The sequence below is a fragment of the Mustela nigripes genome, chromosome 1 (genome assembly GCF_022355385.1).
Source record: "Mustela nigripes isolate SB6536 chromosome 1, MUSNIG.SB6536, whole genome shotgun sequence".
In the NCBI taxonomy this organism is placed as follows: Eukaryota; Metazoa; Chordata; class Mammalia; order Carnivora; family Mustelidae; genus Mustela; species Mustela nigripes.
In genome coordinates, this window is record NC_081557.1 from 34,844,892 (window position 1) to 34,866,871 (window position 21,980).

General features: G+C 35.8%; 1 protein-coding gene across 1 annotated transcript; it reads right to left on the reverse strand.

The window, feature by feature from the left end:
• Positions 1–4,059: 4,059 nt before the first annotated feature.
• C1H11orf58 (chromosome 1 C11orf58 homolog) lies at positions 4,060–16,362 on the reverse strand. Its single transcript, XM_059407791.1, has 5 exons — positions 16,149–16,362; positions 10,205–10,288; positions 7,640–7,700; positions 5,810–5,919; positions 4,060–5,102 (listed from the first exon to the last, which is right to left on the reverse strand). Exons 1-5 carry the CDS (start codon positions 16,209–16,211, stop codon positions 4,872–4,874), a joined length of 549 nt encoding a protein of 182 aa, XP_059263774.1. The 5' UTR covers positions 16,212–16,362; the 3' UTR covers positions 4,060–4,871.
• Positions 16,363–21,980: the final 5,618 nt, after the last annotated feature.

Here is a 21,980-nt window from a genome sequence, read left to right on the forward strand (position 1 = left end):
CTCTCCTCGTTAGGGAGCCTGCTTCCCTTCTTTTCTCTCTCTTTGCATACCTCTCTGCCTACTTGTGATCTCTGTCAAATGAATAAATAAAATCTTTTTAAAAGTTGAGAATTATGATCAAACATTTCATAACCTGAGTATCTTTTTTTTTTTTAAAAGATTATTTATTTGAGAGAGAGAAACAGTGAGAGAGAACATGAGCGAGGAGAAGGTCAGAGGGAGAAGCAGACTCCCCATGGAGCTGGGAGCCCGATGTGGGACTCGATCCCAGGACTCCAGGATCATGATCTGAGCCGAAGGCAGTCGTCCAACCAACTGAGCCACCCAGGCGCCCCTTTAACCTGAGTATCTTAATGGAAGATTAATCTCTATAAAATAAGAGCAGACATCAGAAATACAAGAGGATATGATGAAACAACAAAGAATGACATGTGAGCTGCTGGAACCCAGGAATAAAATTTACAAAAATGAATATAGAATTGGAATGACAGAAGATACAGTGCTCAAATCACAATATGGGGAATAGAAAATAGGGTTTAAAAATAAAGAAAAATGACATGGAGAATAGAAGCAACATGTATATAACTTGAATTTCTAAAGGAGAAAATTTATTTTCTATTTTTATAGGTGAAAGCACTGAGAATCCTTGCTCATATGAAGAGTTGGCAATAGGTTTTAAACTTCAAACCTCTGTGGAACTAAGGGTATTATGCTAAGCAAAATAAGCCTATCAGAGAGAGACAATTATTATATGATCTCTTTGATATGAGGGATTGGGGGGCGGGGGGAGGTTTGTGGGGAGTAGGGAAGGAAAAAATGAAACAAGATGGGATTGGGAGGGAGACAAACCGTGAGAGACTCTCAATCTCAGGAAACAAACTGAGGGTTGCAATGGGGTGTGGTGGTGGGGGGAAGGGATAGGGTGGCTGGGTTATGGATATTGGGGAGGTATGTGCTATGGTGAGTGCTGTGAAGTGTGTTAAACCTGATGATTCACAGACCTGAACCCCTGGGGCAAATAGTACATTTTATGTTAATTAAAAAAAACAAAAAACAAAAACCTGAACTCTTGGCATCTAGGCCAAACATCATTATGATCTTTCACCAAAATGTATCCCTAATAAATCAGCTGACAATTCACTTTCTCTACTAATTTTATTAAAGGCATAGAACAGGAAACCACCTGACTTGCATTCAGGCCTCAGTATCAACATTTCAAATTGTCCCCTCTTTTGGAGCCTTAATTTTACCCACAGGGAAGATAAATCACTGTGAAGTTTGGGATGATGAAGAGGTATTGCCTTTCCTTCCTTTCCTGAGAAAGTCAATCATGAAAGGAGAGGTAGGTTTGAGAGAGATCAATTTAGGAACAAGAACATAGAGATGTACAGAAATTGATTCTATTGAATCTCTGTGTAACCCAAGAGTAGATATTCATCTAAAGATTGATGGTTAACAATGCTTAGTACTGCTAACAGGTCAAGCAAGGAATTAACTGAAAAATCCGTTTTAGGAAAATGAGAATCACTGATTTGATGCAAGTTTTCAAAGTAGTTGTGTGAAACCATATTGAAATGAAGTGAGGGAGGGGATGGCAGTGATAGAAGCAAGTTATTAAAACTGGATGTGGAAGGCATGAGGTAGGATGACAATAGCTCAAGTATGTATTATCTAAGAACAATTATTTTTAAGATGTAAAATACTGGGGGTAAAAATGTTGACAGAAAAGGGCCAACAGATTAAGGGAGAAGTTGAAGATGCAAAGGAAGATAATCAAAAGCACTAGGTTCACAAGAAGATTCAAAGGATTAACTATAGCTAGTATTTATTGAGCACTGAATACCTACCAGTGTGAAATGCTTTTAATCTGCTTTATCAAATTGTCACAGTCACCATACAAGGTAGTTGCTATTGCTATCTTCATTTTACAGACAAGGAAAGGAGACCGAGAGAGATCTAGTTTGCACAAGGTCACTCAGCTTTTTTACTGTGGTGGTAGAGCAGGGCTGTGACCTAAAAGGCCTAAAGCTGTGTAACTTGTCCATGGTTGTGAATTTAGAAGACAGAAGTTGAAGGAATTTCTGCCTGATAAAATCTATTTCTTATGTAAGTTAGGGCATATTAAGAATGAAAGAGGGTTATAGGTTTATGAATAGAGGCTTTAGACAATCGCTAACAAAATGGGAAAAGAGTTGACTAGAAAAAAACAGTATTGATAACATGCAGTGTTTAGGCCAGTTAACATTGATTTTTAGTAATACTGGGTCTTCTCCAGAAATAATCCATAAAGGACTGGATAGATCTACACATGGAATTTCCCAGGAAGGTATGACTGAAGAAGATTATTTAGGACACTGACAATAGTGCTATTGAATGGACAGACCAATTAATAATCTAGACAGGGATTGTGAAGGTGAAAATAGATTGACAATGACTTAATTTGAACATATATAAAGAACAGAACTGTCATGGTCAGAGGTAATTTCTAAATTAGCAATTTCAGAGGTAAAGTTGTTTTTGGATATTGGAAGTATCCAAGATATGGCTGTTGTTGGAGACAAAGTAATGGAACCAAAGCCCGGTAAGAAGTGGTCACTGAAGTCAAACAGGTATTTGAAAATTTTTCCTCAAAATTTACTCAAAGAATGTGACCTGTCTTTCTGATCTCAAACTGCTGTTTAATCAGAAAAACAGTAACTTCAAACTTTCTTTTGTAACTTCATTTCTCCCAGGTTTAAAAAATTATAGATTTGAGGACTTTTACCGATTACACAGAAAATTGGAAATTGTGTTCCTAAAAAGCTTTCCAGTAAAGACTGTTATATCATTGGTATAGATAAACAGGTGGGAGAAGCGCATTTCAGTTAAGAAATTATCAGTGATAGAAATTTGCCATTAAACTTTTGACTGAATTAGTCTTTCACTGTACCAAAATAATTTGTATTTTCCAACCTGATTCTTTAATAGGGATATCAAGATGGCAAAGCATCTGTCTCCGTTTTTTCCCCTAAAATTGATAATGAAAAAAAAACACAACCCTGATATTCATGCTTAAAAGATAGCCATGATGTTTAATGTGGTGCTGGGACACTAGGTTACATGGACCAATAGACCTAAATTTATTCCAACCCTGAATTATATAAATGGTCCAATAATATATGAATTAGCTGGAATAAGAACTTCTCCATTTGGTCATGAAGAAAAAGGTCTTTCAGTGAAGTTATTTTAGAAGAAGGCTCTTCTATTTACATATTAAGAACCAAGACTTATAAATAACCCAGCATGTTTCAATAATAAATGGAAAATACTTTTTAAAACGTAATACTGATCTCTCCCACTTCCATTCTTAAACATAAATCAGCCTTCATTTACTACTTCATTTAGTTGTAATAAGGAACCCTAGAAACTAGATATTTAAAAATCTGTGGCCAACTGAAATTTGAATAAAGCCAAACCTATTCAAACCAAGTATCTATTAAAGGTCATATATCCTGTCTACTACCCCCTGACTTGATATATTTTACTATGTGGGGTAGCAACTACTATAAAACAATGTAAGAAATAAGAAAAATCAAAAGCCAAATGTTGGAGGGCTCTAATCTATGAATGGATTGCATGAACCGGATTATCACCTGTTCAAGTTGCTAATACTCCTAAATTTTAAATTTCAAAGTGACATAGGAATTTGTTTTTTAAGTCCAACACATCGAACACGTAAGTAGCTAGATATATAAAAATTCAGCAAACAAACAGGTTTGACTCATGCCTCTGAACATGTTACTTAGAAATATTTTGGACCCAAATATTCAAAGATCATGGACTAGCCCATAATGCAGCCTGTTAATCTGCTGTACACATCAACCACTTAACACCAGGCAGAGAATTCTAATCTCACTCCCAAAGCAGCAGCAACAAAATCAGAAAGCAGTACTACTTTCCAGTAATTCAATAACCAAGGTAACAACATTGGGCTACAATGAAGAAAATTTGTTTCAGCTTCTTCTTAAATAAGGCTATTCCTCATTTTAGATAATGAGGATAAAGGTATCACAAACCAAATATGGGAAACTGCTTTTTCTTTATTTAGGCCTTAGGAAGAAAATTAACTTTGGTCACATATTACCTTAAAAAAAATTCCAGTTTTACATATTCCTAAATAGATAGGACCAAATGATCAGAGAAATAATTTCTTCTGTAAAAACTGGCCAAATTTTATCAAAAATCTAACATACAATGTAATTCAAATTATATAAAGACTGCTTGGGATCATAACATGCCAAATGTATGACAGTTGCAACTCCATCCTAACAGGTGTGAAAGTATTTGCTCTCATGTTGCTTTGGTCCAAAAGAGTAGAGCTGAATCAGTAAGAGTAAACTAAGTACCTAATCTTTGCAAACAATTTAGATAGTTACTGGCAGCAGAAATACCCATGATGAATACTTCTACTGTAGCAAAGTATAATAACTGAGTAGTTTTCATGAACACATCACAGTATCAGATTAAACTTCTTATAAGAGAAAAATATGAAGGAACAAAAAAGATGAAACAGCTACCACAAAAAAGTGTTTCCTCCATAACTATCTGAAGGGGTAAAAAGGTGAGATTAGAGTTTGATGATGCTAATATGAAATGAAATTGAGTACTGTATTTATTTCTTATTTTATACAACTCTTACTCTTTACAAAAATGGTTATAGTCATGCCCATAAAAGTGTAATCCATGGCATCTGAAAGCAAACACTCTTTGTAATTATTTAAAAGGGCCTTTTTAAAAATTATAATACAAAGGTCTGTGCTCTATAAGCAGTCCTCCACTGTGCATTATAACAATAAGGCTTACTTTTAATACAAAGACTAAGTGTTTGGGAGTTATGAACCACTGGATTTAACAAACATCATTTTATAGTTGCTTTTTGCATCTTTTTTGTTTTTGGGATCCTCTACTTCATCAGGGTGCTCAGTAGCTTGGAGTTCTTCAGCAGACTCTTCTTTCTCTGACTCTGAATCACTTTCAGAGTCATCTGGACTTTCAGGATCAGGTGAATCATCATCATCATCATCATCTCCAGCCACATCACCTTCTCCATCATGATCTTCTACCTATGAACATCAACCAACAGGTTCTTCTTAAATACTACAATTACCCAGCACAAAAACTGGGAAAGACACTAATTTTTGTCACAGTCTCAGAACACCTACTCCCTAGCCATTAACATCAAGTTTTATGATCGACTCAGGCATCCCGGTGTTTTACCCATTAGACTTAAATTAGGATTTTGTTTTAAGAAACAGCTCTGAAGACCACTCACTTGACTCCCCTCCCCCTGGTTTGAAAACTACCATATCTTCCTGAAATAAACAGTATTTTTTTTAAAAGTAAGACAAATTAACCACTGAACCATGGAAATGAGGAAAAGTGATCAATGTTTTACATGTTGTATTACTTTGGTGTACTTAACCAGCACTTATAATATGAAAAGAGATCACAGAGAAAACTGAGAAAGATCCTAAACTAGTATTTACATGAAATATTTTCTCTAGCTTGTATGTTGTTCATGCTTATTAAAGATGTGCCATAATGATTATCTAAGTTGAATTTACATTAAGCTTCTATCAGAAAACGTTTGTAGAACTCAAAAATACCTTTTCTCATTATCTACAAAGACCTATTTGGGCATATGGAAAATTAAGTGACTGTAAAAAGAAAGGCTTCTACATAGGATTCTTGACTGCTGGAGTAATCTAACAGAAATTAAGGTATCAATTTAGAAATTATCTTCCCATTTAATGAAAATGTTAATTACTACCTCACTGAAGCCAAGTCCACAATGTCGTCGATATCTTCCTGATAATTTACTGTCCATACTTTGCTGATATTGAGACTCCAGTTCTTCATTAATTTTCTTGTCTTCTTCCCCTGCATGTCCAGTGTACTTTGGTTATGTTTTAGTCAAATTAATAAAAACATTTGATTACACAGAAAAAACCCATATTACAAATGCTAATATATTCAGGGCTGATTTCTCTGTGGCTAATTTTAAAACGCATTTTGTGGATGGGTTTCCGCTATACAGTAGATATAATACGAATACCTAACCGCTATTAAAAAACCGAAGGATGTATTTATGATTACTTCTCTAGTAACCTACCCTCTGAACTACAAAAGTGTTGATAAAAGATGAAGAACTTATATTTTTCTATGTGGTAAGTTAAAACTACACAAGTCTCAGAACTGCCTGAAGTTTAGGTATTATAAATACTAATTACCAAGAACTCTGGGCCTTAAAAATTTTAGCTTAATTAGTCTAATAAATAATTGTTCCCAGAAAGTGAGTTTTCTCTCACATTTAAAGCACCAGCAACAAACAAAAAAGTTTGTCTTTTAACAGACATACAATGAAAAGGCAGGCAATTCTGTTCAGAGAATGGCTAAATAAATAATGGCTCTAATTCACGCTTTTCTTACATACCAGTTTACTGAAACAACACAAACTTAATTACAACTAGAACATTACTAATACCATCAAAGCTTTCTGAGGGGTTGCCTGGTTGGCTCAGTCACGTGAGCATCCAACTCTTGATTTTAGCTCAGGTCATGATCTCAGGTTCCCAAGATCAAGCCCTAAATTGGGCTCCCCACTCCGCAGGACGTCTGTTTGAGATTCTCTTTCTTTCCCTCTTGCCCTCCCCCTGCTTGCAAGTGCTCCCGTACTCTCTAAAATACATACATAAATCTTAGGGTGGGGAGAAAAAAAGCTTGAGTATGCCATTTTAATTTGTAAATATAAGAGGAATTTCATTTTAAGTCACAAATGGTGGTACCTGCACTATTTTTATTCATAAAGTCCACAGTTTTAAAAGAATAAATGTAGTAGTTAAGTATTTTTCCATTCTAGAAAGCTCAGGTATTCTTTTTGCCTCAGAAATTCTTTTTCTAAGAATGCAAATCAATTTGAAATAATTATTTGGAAAAATAAAAAACCTGTTAATTTCTGAAATGTGCTACATATTCTAGGTCAGTATAAAGTTAATTTAAATAATTTAACTAAAAAGTTCGTTAACTATGATCCAGGTCATTATGCCCTATTATTAATAATGTCCAAGATTAGTGTCAATTTTATATAGGAGAAAATTTCATTTTTTAGCAGCCTGAATTCAAATTCAAACTCATTGTTAGTTTTTATTTTAAAACTTTTTCCACTAAAATTAATTTCTTCAGGCTTTGCAACAAGTTTATATTCTTTATTAAGGATTTCAAAACAAAACTCAGTGAATAAATTCAAAGCCAGTTTAATATGCCAACAATAATACTGTATGTTAAATAATTTCTGTAAAAAATTCATATATACATACTACATAACAGTTGGTAAGATAATGCATAAAACCTCACTATAATAAGAATGATCAATAAAAACGAAGATAGAAAAAGGTCAGTTTCTTGGTCAGAATATCATTGATATATACTCTCAAATCTTTAAAGTATATGATAATTGTTATATATACACATTTACATATACATTTCCAGATCTAATATTTTAATCATTAACACAATTATACAGAGAATATCCCGCAATACATACGAGTATTTCATGTTCCAAATGCAGCACTGCCTCTTAAATTATATTTTACTTTCTTACCTGTTCGGAAGTGAGATGTTGATTTGTGGTCTCCTATAACAAGACGACCGGTGTGTTCTTTCTATAAGAAAGTAGAAAATATATTAGAATTTGAGACCACAAACTTAAAATAATTATTGAGTGTCTACAATGTGCCCAACATTATTCCAGGCTTCTGAGATAAAGTGAAGAAAAAGAATTAAATCGAGATCCTTGTCTTTATTATAGTCTAGCAAAGATAAAGATGAGGAGGGGAAATGAAATCAGTTAAGTAAATTATAGTACGGTAGAAAGCTGTAAGTGCCTTTAAAACACACAGAGCATAGAAGGGGAGTGGAGAGTATGAAGAGGTCAGGCTGGAATTTTAAATGGGACGGATAACTAAAAAATTGCAGCAATATAAATATTTTCTTTCCTAAAAGGCCAATTAAATGAGTTGCTTTAACTTTCCCATCTCCTCTTTCTGATACCTTTCTGATACCTATACTTTATAGAAAGAAAGCAAATGAAATTATTTAGCTAGATAAAAATAAAGTAATAGACTCATAATGAAAAAAGTGATAGATCTTTAACAAATAGCCAGCTCATCATTATTTGACTACAATAAGTACCTAATCTTAAACTGTCAAGAACAGAATTTAAAGCAATCTATTCTACTCTAAAATATACAAATAAATCCTGATTCAATGTTACTAATTAGTTACCCCACACAATTACTCTCAATTATCAGTTCTAATCCACTCCTTATGGTTTATATTTAGTTTCATAAACAAAAGAAATTCTTCACTAAAACACAGTGAAGGGAAAATAAATGTGACTGCAAAGTAATCTTAACCACCTGTGAAGATATAGTACATAACAAATCTTCCTATTGTGAAAGGATGGCAGACACATTTTCCATACTCCAAGATATTACTGAAAGGCTTCAAGTATTAATACTTAACTGCTTTACAGGCCATTATCACAGAAGCAAATCAATGATTCAATATGCTGCTTCTTTAGATTGCAAAAGACACTCCATTATCAAGATTTGAAAATGTGTAATACATTGTTATCTGAGAATGATGACAGTAGTGCACTAGTCTATTCACACTTTCTCCTAGCTGGTTCTCCCTGTGACCAGTAAAATACTCATGGTAGCTGGCTAGGGTTAGGAATATACTTCATTGCCACAGAACGGAGTAAAACTAAACAGCCTATATATAAGATCAAAGCTACAATCTTGGCCTTGCTAGGAAATAATTTAATGTATGCTAAATAGCCCATATACTGGTAGTTAATTTTTTAAATTGTTCAATCTGTTCTTTCTTCCCCACAGTTCTGAGATACATTTGACTATATAACTGGTATATAAAACTGGTAGCTAAATCTCATATACTTTATGTTAGGGTATTCTTCCTAAGTACTCAAGGAGTTTTCATTCTACTAGGTTGAGCACGTCCCCTAAATTATTACTTACTTCATATATTCTTAACAAATACTTAATTTGCATAAATCAAGACAAACTTCAGTTTACTTTCCATGATAAATCACAAAATTATTGGGAAATCTGGGTTAAAAAGATATTATAAAAATGCATCCTTGTACAGGTCTTACTGTGTTGCATGATCTCTCGCTACCTTGAACCCCACTATTCTAATCTGGCTAACTCCTCTTTGTTTCACCAATTCTATTTCTGGGATGCTTTCTTGTACCACTAAGGCAGACTTAGCCACCCTTGTCTGTTGACTCCACAGTTCTTTCATAGTACATGCAGAGTTCTTTCATAGCAATTATAATTCTAAATTATCTGGTTTCCTCTATTACATGATGGCTCCAAACATGCAATCTATGTAACCTCCAGGACCTAGCATGGTCCCTGGCATCTTGTAAACAGTCAATAATGGTTGGTAAAATGCATGAATGAGTCCCCATATGAATAACAAAAACAAAGGGCAGAATTTAATTTTGAGGCACTTAAAAAAAAAAAGCAAAAAAAAAGTTTTCTTATTTTATCCACATTTGGGGCAATGTTAGAAAAATAAATTGACTTGCTTACACAAAATAAATTATCTAGAAATAACTGAATTTGCATGTAAAAATTATTGCTAGGAACAAGACGGGTGTTTTTCCCCAAAAGGTGTTTTCCTGGCACCTATATTTTCTATTTTCTACCACGTTAATCAATTTGAAAGGGATTTCAAAATATATTGAACATTTTAAAGATTAAGTTTTTGATAAAGGCTTGACTAGTACTTCATGGGCTAGAGGGAGCTATAAAATATGAAAGGCCTACCAACTGGTCTGCCCAGAAAACTATTAAGTCATTAAGCTAACAGATAGCAAATTATAAACTTTCTTCCACAGGAGTCTCCTCAAACCAAGGTTTCTCTATATAGAGTCTCTAAACTTTACTGCTCAGTGGCACTGAGACTCCCAGAAGTGGTTCAGAAATAGTATAAATTTTAAGCGCTTGGTTAGGTCAGCTGTATTTCCTAAGCAGAACAGGAAAATGGGATCCAAGTATATTCAGTCTGGCTCACTCAACAAAGTAAGGACATTATTTATACAGAAAGACTAAAAAAACACAAACTGTTTGATGCTTACCTTTCCTGCACCCATAAGTCTCAAGAACTTTTGTTTTCTTTCTTCATTACCTAAGTCTGCTGCTTCCCAATTGCTAGATCCAAGCTACAAAAGAAATCAGCCATTAGTTCTTTTGCATACTAATAAATACTTAAAAATTTAAACTCTCCCCACAACTCCCAAGGTTTAAAAAAAACCCTGTCATTTTTAAATATAAACAGGGCTCATTGATTTGGTTTAGGTACCTAAGCGTATATATCATACTCAATATATACTCCTTTTCTTTCTTTTTTTTTTTTTTTTAAAAGATTTTATTTATTTATTTGTCAGAGAGAGAGCGAGTGAGAGCGAGCACAGACAGAGTGGAAGGCAGAGGCAGAGGGAGAAGCAGGCTCCCTGTGGAGCAAGGAGCCTGATGTGGGACTCGATCCCAGGACGCCGGGATCATGACCTGAGCCGAAGGCAGCTGCTTAACCAACTGAGCCACCCAGGCGTCCCATATACTCCTTTTCTATTACCTCAAGGCAGTATCCTTTATTTCTTTTGCAGCCAGAGCTTTGATTCTGAAGATTGCACTTATCAGAATCACCTGGAGGGTGTGTTAAAACCCAAACTGCCAGACTACACCCCAAGAGTTTCAGATCCAGTAAGTCTGGGCTCAAGTAAGGTGGGCTCAAGGATTTCATTCCTAACAAATTCCTAAGTGATGATGCTGTTGATGCTCATGTGAGGACCACACCTTGAGACCTACTATCCTAGAGCTTTGCAAGGCCCCGGAGTACCTAGGATTTCGAACCCAGAGCCTGCCACGGTCATTACTTAAAAGTTAGTCTGGCTTTAGTGCTGTCTAAAGGACCACAGAACACAAAATGGACCCAATTTTAGGTTTTCAACTTCTTTTCTGTGCAGTTTGTTTGTAAGGATTGATATATTAAGACTTATATTCTTTTTTAAAGGTCTTCTGAAAGAGGAAACAGAAAACGGAAACAGAGAAAACTTACTTTAAAAAAAAGTAAAATGTATTCTACCTTGCAATTACCAAATGGTCAGTTGGGCTCTTTTACAATCTTAAGAAATATTATGGAGTCCTAGTGATCATATTTTTCCCTACATCTTGAAACAAATATAGGAAATATTATGATTCATTAGTTTTTGCCAACTATACTAAAAATGACTAAAATAAGGAAACAGAAAAAAACAGCTAAAGAGTTTTCTCATCCTGTTGTCCAAGGTAGTGCATCATCTTTCAAGATGTCACTCCCCATTGTATACTTCTAGCTTTCATGGACACAGTTGAGTCCAGAATTTTCATTTCTACCCATAATGGCAACTAGGTAAAAACCAGAAACTGACAAAAGCCATGTCACAATTATTATATGAATAAAGTGAATGCAAAATGATAGGTGGTATACCCTAAACAAATGATAATGGCAACATTAATCATATATGCAAAAATCTTAAAGACTGAATTTTTGAATGCTGAAATACTACATGACTTCTCTCCAATCAAGGAATCAAGAGACAAAGAAAAAAAAAGAAAAAATTCAGTACTCTCATCTAGAAAGTCATTCAATAGGGATTCTTCATCTTGAATACTGTGCAGTAAGAGCCTGGACCATCCTGTTTTTCTAAAAAAATGTGACTGCTTCAGCTTTTATATTTGTACACCAATATTTATTTACTTGACAGGATCTGAAACTGAACAAGTGCTAAAGGAAGATGTATATACAAAGGTGACTAGAAGGAATGTAGAAAGGAAACATTCATTGGCTTGATCATTCTAATTGAGTTTATAATCTAAATATGAAAATGTTTTGCAATTATGGAGCAAAGATGACAACCCCCCCTTTCAGCACAAAATTATGGGCACAAAGGTTTAAATTCTTCATATTATATTTTGATGATGAAAATGCTAGAACTACAAATAATGATAAAGCTAAAATCTATTAGAAATTATTTGAAATCTGAAACTATGTGTTCCAGATTTACACACAAAAATTGATAAGCAGTTAGCGGACTCAGAGGATGCTAACCATTTTAGGTATGTATGTCACAAAAATCAGAAAGCCATGTAATAGAAATTTGGGCTTGCTATGGTTACATTCATATTGAAATTTTCAATAAAACTGGTTTTCACTATTTTTGTTCTGAAAATTATTTGTAGAAGGTTTAGAAAATATAAAAAAAGAATGGTGGGCGCCTAAGTGGCTCAGCTGCTAAAGCGACTGCCTTTGGCTCAGGTCATGATCCTGAAGTCCCAGGATTGAGTCTGCATCCAGCTCCCTGTTTAGCAGGGAGTCTGCTTCTCCCTCTGTCCCCTCCCCCTTCTCATGCTCTCTCTCTCTCATTCTCTCTAATTAAAACAAAACGAAACAAAAACCAAAACACCAGAAAAACAAAACAAACTCAATGGTGACCATTTCTCTAGGGATATGAGTGTTAAAGTATTTGTTCATGGAATATTAGCCATCAAAAAAGTGAAATCTTCCCACTGGCAATGACGTGGATAGAACTAGAGAGTATTTTGTAAAGTGAAGTAAGTCAATCAGAAAAAGACAATTATCATATTTCACTTATATGTGGAATTTAAGAAACAAAACAGAGAATTATAGGGAAGGGAGGAAAAAATAAAGATGAAATCAGAGAGGGAGACCAACCATAAGAGACTCTTAACTACAGGAAACAAACTTGAGAGTTGCTGGGGGCGGGGGGCGCTGGTGGGGAGGTGGGGTAACTGGGTGATGGGCATTAAGGAGGGCACTTAATGTAATGAGCACTGGGTGTTAATATACAACTGATGAATCACTGAACTCTACCTCTGAAACTAATAATACACTATATGTTAACCAATCGAATTTAAGTAAAAATAAATTTTAAAAAATTAAGTATTTGTACAACACTGGTTAATCACTTGTGGTTCTTGCAAATTCCTTTTTTTGGGAAGCTTATATGCTTTCATGATTTTGGCTACCTAACTTCCAAATCTCCACTTCTTTCCATCTGACAACTCATTATCTTTATATAAGACAGTTAGTTCCTAACTTTTTCTGGCTCAACACAGTTAAGCAATAAAAAAACCAAAGTACTAGCGAAAGTTAAGTTATGATTCTCACTAAATCACTTGCTCTTGGAGTCTGGACCGCACATTTAACTTCCCAGTTTCCACTCTTAATCTACACAGAGTAGCTTCTTTAAAAGACTGTCTTAAGAACACCACCACCTAAGAACTGCAGTGTTTCACAACTTACAACATACTAATGACTGCTCACTTATGTTCTCTCAAGAGTCCAGTTAATAAATAAGAACACTGAGGCAAAGTCACTTAAAAGTTTAAGTGACTGATCCTCTTGCCTTAAGTTCTATGCTCTTTCCACATCATGCTGTACATGATCAAATGAGATAGAATATGTGATAGTTTATGAACTAGTTATAATAGTTACAGAATCAAGTTAAAAACCAAACAACTTTCTGAAAGCCAAAACTTTTCTATTAAAAGAGCAAATATCTTCCGAAGTCTTTACAGAAATAATCCTACCATTAACAGTATTTAATCCTATTGTTTTTTTCCAATCGTCAAGTCCTTCTGGTTCTTCCTTTCAAAGACCTCAGCATACAACAGCAACTACCTTGCTCAAGTGCTGCATTTTCAAAAGCACATGGGTGCCTGATACATTCTTGGAGGGTCTCTGCCAGTTACTAAAATTAACTTCCCTTCACCTCCCATTCTCTTAAAAATAGTTTTCATTTCTCCACTCCAAATAAACCAATGAGACCATTTTTAAGTTATCCTTAATACCTTTCATTATAGAACTGTAGTCAATTTACTTCCGCCTGAATACATAATGTAGTAACTCTTAGAATTTATTTCTAACACTGTCAGCATTTTCTTAAAGCCGGATTCCATGCTTAATATCTATTTTGAACATCTTTCTTTCCTTTTAAAATATTTTATTTATTTGAGAGAGAGGCAATGTGCATGAGGTGGGGGGAAGAGCAGAGTGAGAGGGTGAAGCCGACTCCCTACTGAGCAGGGAGCCTGACATGGATGGGGCACTATCCTAGGACCCTGGGATTATGACCAGAGCTGAAGGCAAATGCTTAACTGAGGTGTCTTCTACTTTTAACATCTTTCAAATGTTTTGTTATCTCCATTTAATAGGTGAGGTGAGTAAGCAGAGAAACTGATTATCTTTCACATGCAGTGTAAGTTCATTAGAAATTGATGATCAATTACAACTTCAATTATAATTAACTGATTTTCTACAACTTAAATGTATATTTAAAAAATAATTTTTAATTTTGTATATAGTATTTAAAGATGTTTTTAAAACAAGTAAACTCCTAATTACCAGTAAAAGTAATAGTCACATGGAAGAAACTGACTTAAAAAAATCACTATCAAAAGACAATTACTCTACTGCACTTTAAATTAGCAACATAATCATTTTTAGATAATGTGTGAAAGTTGTAGGACCTATTCTTGAATTGCAACTACAACCATTCCCTCCAAAAGAATGCTTATAAGATTGGAAAAGGTCTTAAAGGTCATTTTACACTGATCCCAATAGAAGCTGTGGAGTTATCCCTTTAACGTTCTGTTAAATTACCTAACATCAACAGTTTTCTGTCAAGCTAAAAGATATTTCTGAGTCTAGCAAAACAGGTGCCTGACATTCTAGGAATCAAGTCACAGTTATATGCCAGGAGGAAAACAATGTAATTGCTTTTAAAATGGCACCCAGGTTACTCAAATGCCTTAGATAAATGCCTAACAATTACTGGATTACCATATTAACAAGATCTAGGAGGCAGTAGAAGGGAAGAACAGAGGGCACCAAAAAAATCTCACTATATAATTCTTCATCCCCAAATCTTTCCTGATTACTAATCTTTCTGCAAAATTAAATTCAATTTAAGAACCTTGGTATTCCGGTCGTAATCCCACCTCCCATCCGAAGAGGGGTGGGTCTTATACAAATTACGCACTAGTAGTAGTCTTTAGTGAGCTTTTAATGGTTCACAAAGGTATTATGAAAGTGCACCGAACTGCACTATAAAGAATTCTACATATTCAGAAATAGTACTTTAAACAATAACGTAAAGAAAATTAGATTTAGTTCTTTTTTCATCCTTAAAGATGACCTCTCCACGCCCCCACCGACCCGTCCCTAAAATTTCTTATTCAACGTTTCCATGGCGTTTATCCATTGTATGAAGGACCTAGTTTTCCGTTTACCGCAGTCTCCATGACACTGCGCTAAGAGCTAGGACAAATATACAGAAAGACCTAGGATAAGCACCGTACTCATTCGTCTTTGAATTCCCAACACCTGGCATAGCAGTAAATATTTAATGGATTACTTTAAGGAATGAATGGTTTGCTATTTAAGCTGACAAGCTTGGGTGGGGGGAAAAAGGAGAAGGTAGCTGAAATCAAAATGGGCTTCTAGGTCCCAACATTTTAGACCTCATCACCATGCGTCAGTACGAAATGCCCCTCCCGGTACAATTTTCGGTTCAATACTGTTTTCGGTTTATTCCCAATAGTACACTGGGCGAAAATAATTCCGGTCGGAAAAATCTGTCCAAATGTGCACCAACATCTTGACATTGTCACAGGAGCATTTTAAATCTCAAACAGGAGGGATCTTGCCATCCCTATCCCAAGTAGAAACGCCCGACAAAGAAGCTTCATCAGCCCCGAGATACGCTTCCCGACCCTCTCAGGACCTCCTTCCTCGATTCCCCCTTCCTACGCAGGTCTCTGGCTCTTAAGCTGTAGACCTCTACAAACCTTCCGACCCTAAGTTAGGAAAGGAGACATTTCCTATTCTTCTGGTTCCTCCCTCTCGACCCTCCCCCTTCGGGCCACCTCGAACCCTTCCTCCTTCTTAAACCACCCTTCCCGGCCTACCCCAGCCTTTAGTAGGCCTCAACCCTCATCCACTCCGCCATTGTTATTTACATCGTCGTCTGGGGAGGCTGAACGCTTCACCCCGTGCGGATGGGACTCCCTGGCAGCACTCATCGTTGCTGGGACCCCGACGGGAAACGCCGAACCCACTCGCCGTTCTCTTCAGCAGCGGCGCCAGCAGTCTGCAACCTGCCACCGGCCCAAGCAGCGCCACTCCAGAACGCCGAGCCCCTCCAGGCCTTCTCCGCCGCGGTCGTCACCGCCGCGGCTACTCGCCGCTACGGAGCACTCTGGTAGTTGTAGTTTTCTGGCTCACTCCATACCGATCTGAACAAAACGCATAGATAAGAAAACTAAAACTACAATTCCCAGGAAGCCCAGCGGCGCAGATCGCGCTGTGTGGCGGGAGTGCCCTCTGAAGTTCCGCCTTCTTCAGCTGGTGATGGGAGCTTTCCCGCGGATGGGTATGGCGGTGAGAGTTCATTTAAAGCGTCGTCGCCACAGAAAGCGGCTTAGAGACTTAGTCGCCACAGAAAGAGGCATTTCGCCGTGAGATGCTGTGCGCCTGACAGATGCATCTGTCACAGTTAAGCCTCTAGGTTTAAGTGTAATGTTTGAAGATTTTTGAATCCTCACTGGTACCGTCCCCCCGCGACAAAAACCTTAAAAAAAAAAAAATGGCTTCTACTGTTTCCACCCGCATGTTCGCTGTTGCTCCTGAGGGTGACCGGCGGTGCGGCTTTCTAGAAGATTCTGATGAATATTTAGCCGCTTTCTCATTCTCACCGAAATGAGTTCAAGATGGTGCAGGTTAATTGGCTGTTACTGAAACTAGGGTCTGCCAGAGGGAATTCTGTAAACTGCCCACACAGCGTTTTGTGAGGTGGGAGTGACCCTAACCGACCTCCCTGCGCTTCGGGGAGGTGTTGTACTTCTTGGGGCCTTCACGAAGTAAAGTCCCTTTCTGCCAGAAGGCCCTGTATCTTTTAATTTTCATTAAAATTTTTTCGAATTGAGGTGAAATCCACACAATGTAAAATTAACCACTTTAAGGTGTACAATTAAGTGGCATTTGGTACATTCACAATGCTGTGCAACAATCACCTCTATCTAGTTCCAAGTTATTTTCATCACCGCAAAAAGAAGGTCAGTACCCAATGAGTAGCTCTTCCCCGTTTCCCCCTCCTCACCCACAGCAGCTACGCTACTAGTCTACTCAGAAAGTGCTGTATCTAAAGGTTTTATTCAACTATTGAAGATTCATTCATGCAGGATCAAGGTGTCTGATTTTTTTTTTAACCAGGCCTGAACCTGTGTGCTTTCAACCCTAACATTCTTCCAGGATGCTTGTCCTTATTTATTCTGAAGCTTTCTGACCTTGATTAAATATTTAATTTTTTTAAAGCAAAAATCAGCTAAATGGCATGACAATATAGATCTAGTGTGCATTTTGGTAATGATAGCAGCCTGTGAAACTGCTTAACTATCGGTTTCTGAATTTAACAATTATTGTAGCTTTGACTGCCTCTGTAGAAATAATATTACTGTACTAGATTTCAGATGATCTTTGTACCATTTACAGAACTGTGACAAGTGGAAGATAGTTCTTTAATTTTGCAGTCATGTATCCAAATTCTCCTTTATTCTGGAAGCAAAGGAATGACAATGCTAATTAGGATTATATGAAAAAAATCTCAGGGTCATATTTTATAACCAAACAAGGGATCTTAATCAATTAGTTTCTATGGTAAGAATAAAACAAGTGGAGGAGGAGAAGAGTAAAGCTATGAGGAGAAGTATTTTGGGGAAGTGGTTACTTGCTGTTTACTGTGAATGAAAATAATTTGCATATTAACTGTGATTCTACAAAGATTCTTTAAATATAATTACAATGAAATTACAGTTAAGTTACAGAATTTTCAAGGATGAACTATAGTTCATATCCAAATGATTTGACAGACTGTAAATTATACAATTTAGAACTTAGCTTTATTAATAAATAAATAAATGAGATGGCTGAATATGTAATTTTGAACTGCTAAAAGAATTCAGAAATAAAAAAGGACTATCAATAAGGTTAGTAGTTACTAAATAGTTTTAACTTAAATTGGTGACCATCAAGAAGAGTTTAATGAGCTAGCAACCTGCCTTTTATTTCTTTACCAGAATTGTTGGCACCTGGATGACTAAATCTTCAAGTTACCGTAAATCAAGATCACAAGCCAAAAAGTAACATAGGAAATAAAAAGGACTGGATCATTTTACAGTTTTACTCAGTTTGATTGCAGAAGTCTATGTAGGTAAGGATGGAATTATAGTGCAAAGGATATTCATATATGACACAGAAACTCAGTAATACCCTTCCTCCTTGTACTGTGTGCAACTGTTCCATTTTGGGAGTCAGGGGGTATGGGGCAGAGGCAGAGGGAGAGAGAGAATCGTAAGTAGGCTCCATGCCCAGCGTGGAGCCCTATGAGGGGTTTGAGCTCACAACCCTGAGACTGTGACCTGAGCTGAATTCAAGGATCAGATGCTTAACTGCTTAACTGAGTGAGCCACCCAGGCACTCCGACAACTGTTTGTCTTAATTTTTTGTTTCTGTATCTTCCGGTACAATGTGCCATGGAGTAGTTAATAAGTTTTTTTGAATTAATGAAATAAGAAATTATATAATGTAACCGAGTGGTACCTCATATAAGTCCTGGAAACTCAGCAATAGCCATACTTATTGGATAGTAAAGACAAGGAGAGGAGGACCTACATGTTCCTAATAGCATTTTGAAATACTTTCCTGACCATGCCTTCTTCATTTTTTAATATACCCAATGCTTTAGCATATAGTAGGCTTTTGTAAATGTTTGTTGAGTGTGTACATCAATTTTTCTTCAACCATAACTGAATATAGTTAACAAATCTATAGAAGACATAAAAGCTCTGATGAATATGCTCTGTACAAAAAACTTGCTGCTGTTTTATCTGAGACTAAAAAAAATTCCTCAACCCATAGTTATAACTACTATTTATTGAATATCCACTATGCACTGTGTACATTGCTAGGTGCTTCTCAAAGCTTCTCAATTTGCAAGGATTTTTTATTTTATATATGATGAAGCTTAAGAAAAGTTAAATGCTTGCTCATAATCATATAGCTAATGAGTGAATGGCTAATCTGCAGTTTAATTTTTAAATCTAACTCCAAAAACCTGTGCATGTTCCTCTGTGCCAGTATAACTCATTGTTTATATAGGGAGCTTAGTATGTGTCAGGTAGTATGCTAAATTTGAAGAAAACCAGAATAAATAATGTATAATGCCTTACCTCAAGGAGTTTATAGCTTTGTGGGGGAGGAATGACTAAACGGCACCAGGAAGTTACAGATAAAATGCTATGGAAGCAGTTTATTTTAGCTGAGGGCAATAGGGAAATTCTTTCCTGAAAGTTTTTGATTTAGATTCTAAAGAACTGTGGAAGCAGGGTGGGGCATGTATTCAGGAATGGTCAGTGTCTTGTGCAGCTAAAACCCGATAAACACAGAAGTATATTCTGAGACAAAACTCTATAGGCTGATCAAAGCCTTGAATTTGAATCTCTCACTGTGTTCAGGTTCAAATCCTCTGTTTCATCAATTTATAGTAACGTTTTCCCATACTCTAATAGTTCCCCACTTAAATCCTTTTTTACATATCATATTTAGACTCATCATCTGAAAATGAAATGTAGAGACTCTCTCAAAAACTGCTTAGAGTTTCCCACTTTGTACACAATTAAGTTGATAAAGTCGATATAATTAGCCTATAATTGAAGGTCTATATTCTGACCGCAATCATCCACTCCAATCTTATTTTCCACTGCTACCTATTATTTATCTTGGTTAATCAGTCATTGCTAGTTAAAATAAAAATATGTGTGCTATAATAGAGGTATGAACAAAGATATGATGTCGTTCTGGACTGGCTATTCTAGACCATCTAAGAATCTTTTGAGTAGAATCTAAACTTCGCACCATGACTTGTGTATAAACCATGACTCAACAAATTTTTGTTGTATTATATGAATGAATGTGGTCAGAGAGGAGCAGGTTTACATGGTAAGATAATGAATTTTTTATTTTAGACAGGTTAAACTTAAGGTATTAGTGGGGTGCCAAGTGGAACTGTCTAGTAGGCAGTTAGAAATACTGGCTTCAAAGTTGGGAGAGAGCCATAAATTTGTAAATCCCCAACGTAGAGATGATGGCTAAACTAGGAGAGTGACTGAGCTTACTGAGTGATCACATAGAAGAGAGGTCCTTGGAAAAGGGAAAAAAGAAAATAACATTTAAGGGTAGGAAGAGCCTGAGGTTAAAACATAGATGAGAACAGTGAGAGTTAAATATCATCGAATCCAAAAGAAAAAATATTTGAAGAATGCATTGTTTAATTGGGAGACTAAGAGATGAAACTTACCTTAAACCTGATTTTAAAGGTGTCGTATAAAGAGAACTGTAAGGCCTAACATACAACCCTGAAGACAAGGAATAAAAAAAGTATTTGTGATTGATGATGGTTGATGATGAGATCAGTTCCCATTCTGTCCATGGAACATACACATTTACCACATTGCTACTATAATTTAAAATATGGTGGCATAAATATTGGGTTGATTATTTTACATATACCTAGAAACTTTAAAGACTAGAAAATGAAAAGGGAAGTGAAAATGTATTTGCTTATAAAATTGCTTCAATATAGTTGTTGATATGTCTCTTTAATATGGTCATAAGGTCTTCAGATACAAAAAGCAGCAATATTCCAATAGTTGTTGTCAAAAAGAATTTGTGACTTTAAATCAATGGTGATACCTTTTTTGGGTGGGAGTGGAATTTGAGAACATTTTAGTTTATTCTCCCAAGTTACTTTGTTGTTCTTGCCAAATATAAAAGTATTCTGTCAATATGAGACTGGCTAAATGTATTATGGTAAATCCTTACTGTAGATCACCATGCAGCCATTAAAAGGAAAGAGGAGACTCTCAAAAATTAAAAATGGAACTACCCTATTATCCAGTAATTGTTCAACTGGGTATTTACCCCAAAATATGCAAAAACAGTAATTCAAATGGATACATTACCCTATATTTATTGCAGTATTATTTACAACAACCAAACTATAAAAGAAACCCAAGTGACAATTGATTGATGAATGAATAAAGAATATATGGTGTGTGTGTGTGTATGTATTTATATTTATATATAATGGAATATTATTCAGCCATAAATAGAATGAAATCTTGCTGTTTACAACAACATGGATAGAGCTAGAGAGTATAATGCTAAGTGAAATAACTCAGCCAGGGAAAGATAAATACTTTATAATGTCACTCATATGTGGAATTTAAGAAACAAAATAAATGAGAAAAAAATAAAAGACAAGCTGAGAGAGAGACTTAACTATGGGAACAAACTGATCGTTACCAAAAGAGAGGTGGGTGGCAGGATGGGTGAAATAAGTGATGGGAATTAAAGAGTATACTTATCATGATGAAAAAAATAAAGTAAAAAAAAAAAAAAAAAAAGGAAAGGTATACCTGGGTGGCTCAGTCAGTTGTTTCTGCATTACCTCAGGTGATGATCCCAGGGTTCTAGGATTGACTGCCGCATCATGCTCCTTGCTCAGCAAGGAACCTGCTTCTCCCTCTGCCTGCCACTCTCTCAATTTCTCTCTCTGACAAATAAATAAGAAAAAAATGAAGTAAAATAAAAATAAATAAAACAATTTATAAAGGGAAACTTTTTAAGAACTGATGAGGGACAGTCTTGAAGACATATTGTTGAATAAAAAAGTGAAGTGGAGAACAGTACTTATATTACACTGTATTTGCATTAAAAAATGAAAGAGTCAATAT

Excerpts from the sequence above, each read along its gene's own strand:
- C1H11orf58 (XM_059407791.1), bottom strand. The coding sequence starts at position 16,211 with ATGAGTGCTGCCAGGGAGTCCCATCCGCACGGGGTGAAGCGTTCAGCC. Across the intron at positions 10,289-16,148 it reads CAGCCTCCCCAGACGACGAT|CTTGGATCTAGCAATTGGGA; the intron begins GTAAATAACAAT and ends TTTCTTTTGTAG. Across the intron at positions 5,103-5,809 it reads GTGGACTTGGCTTCAGTGAG|GTAGAAGATCATGATGGAGA; the intron begins GTAGTAATTAAC and ends TGATGTTCATAG.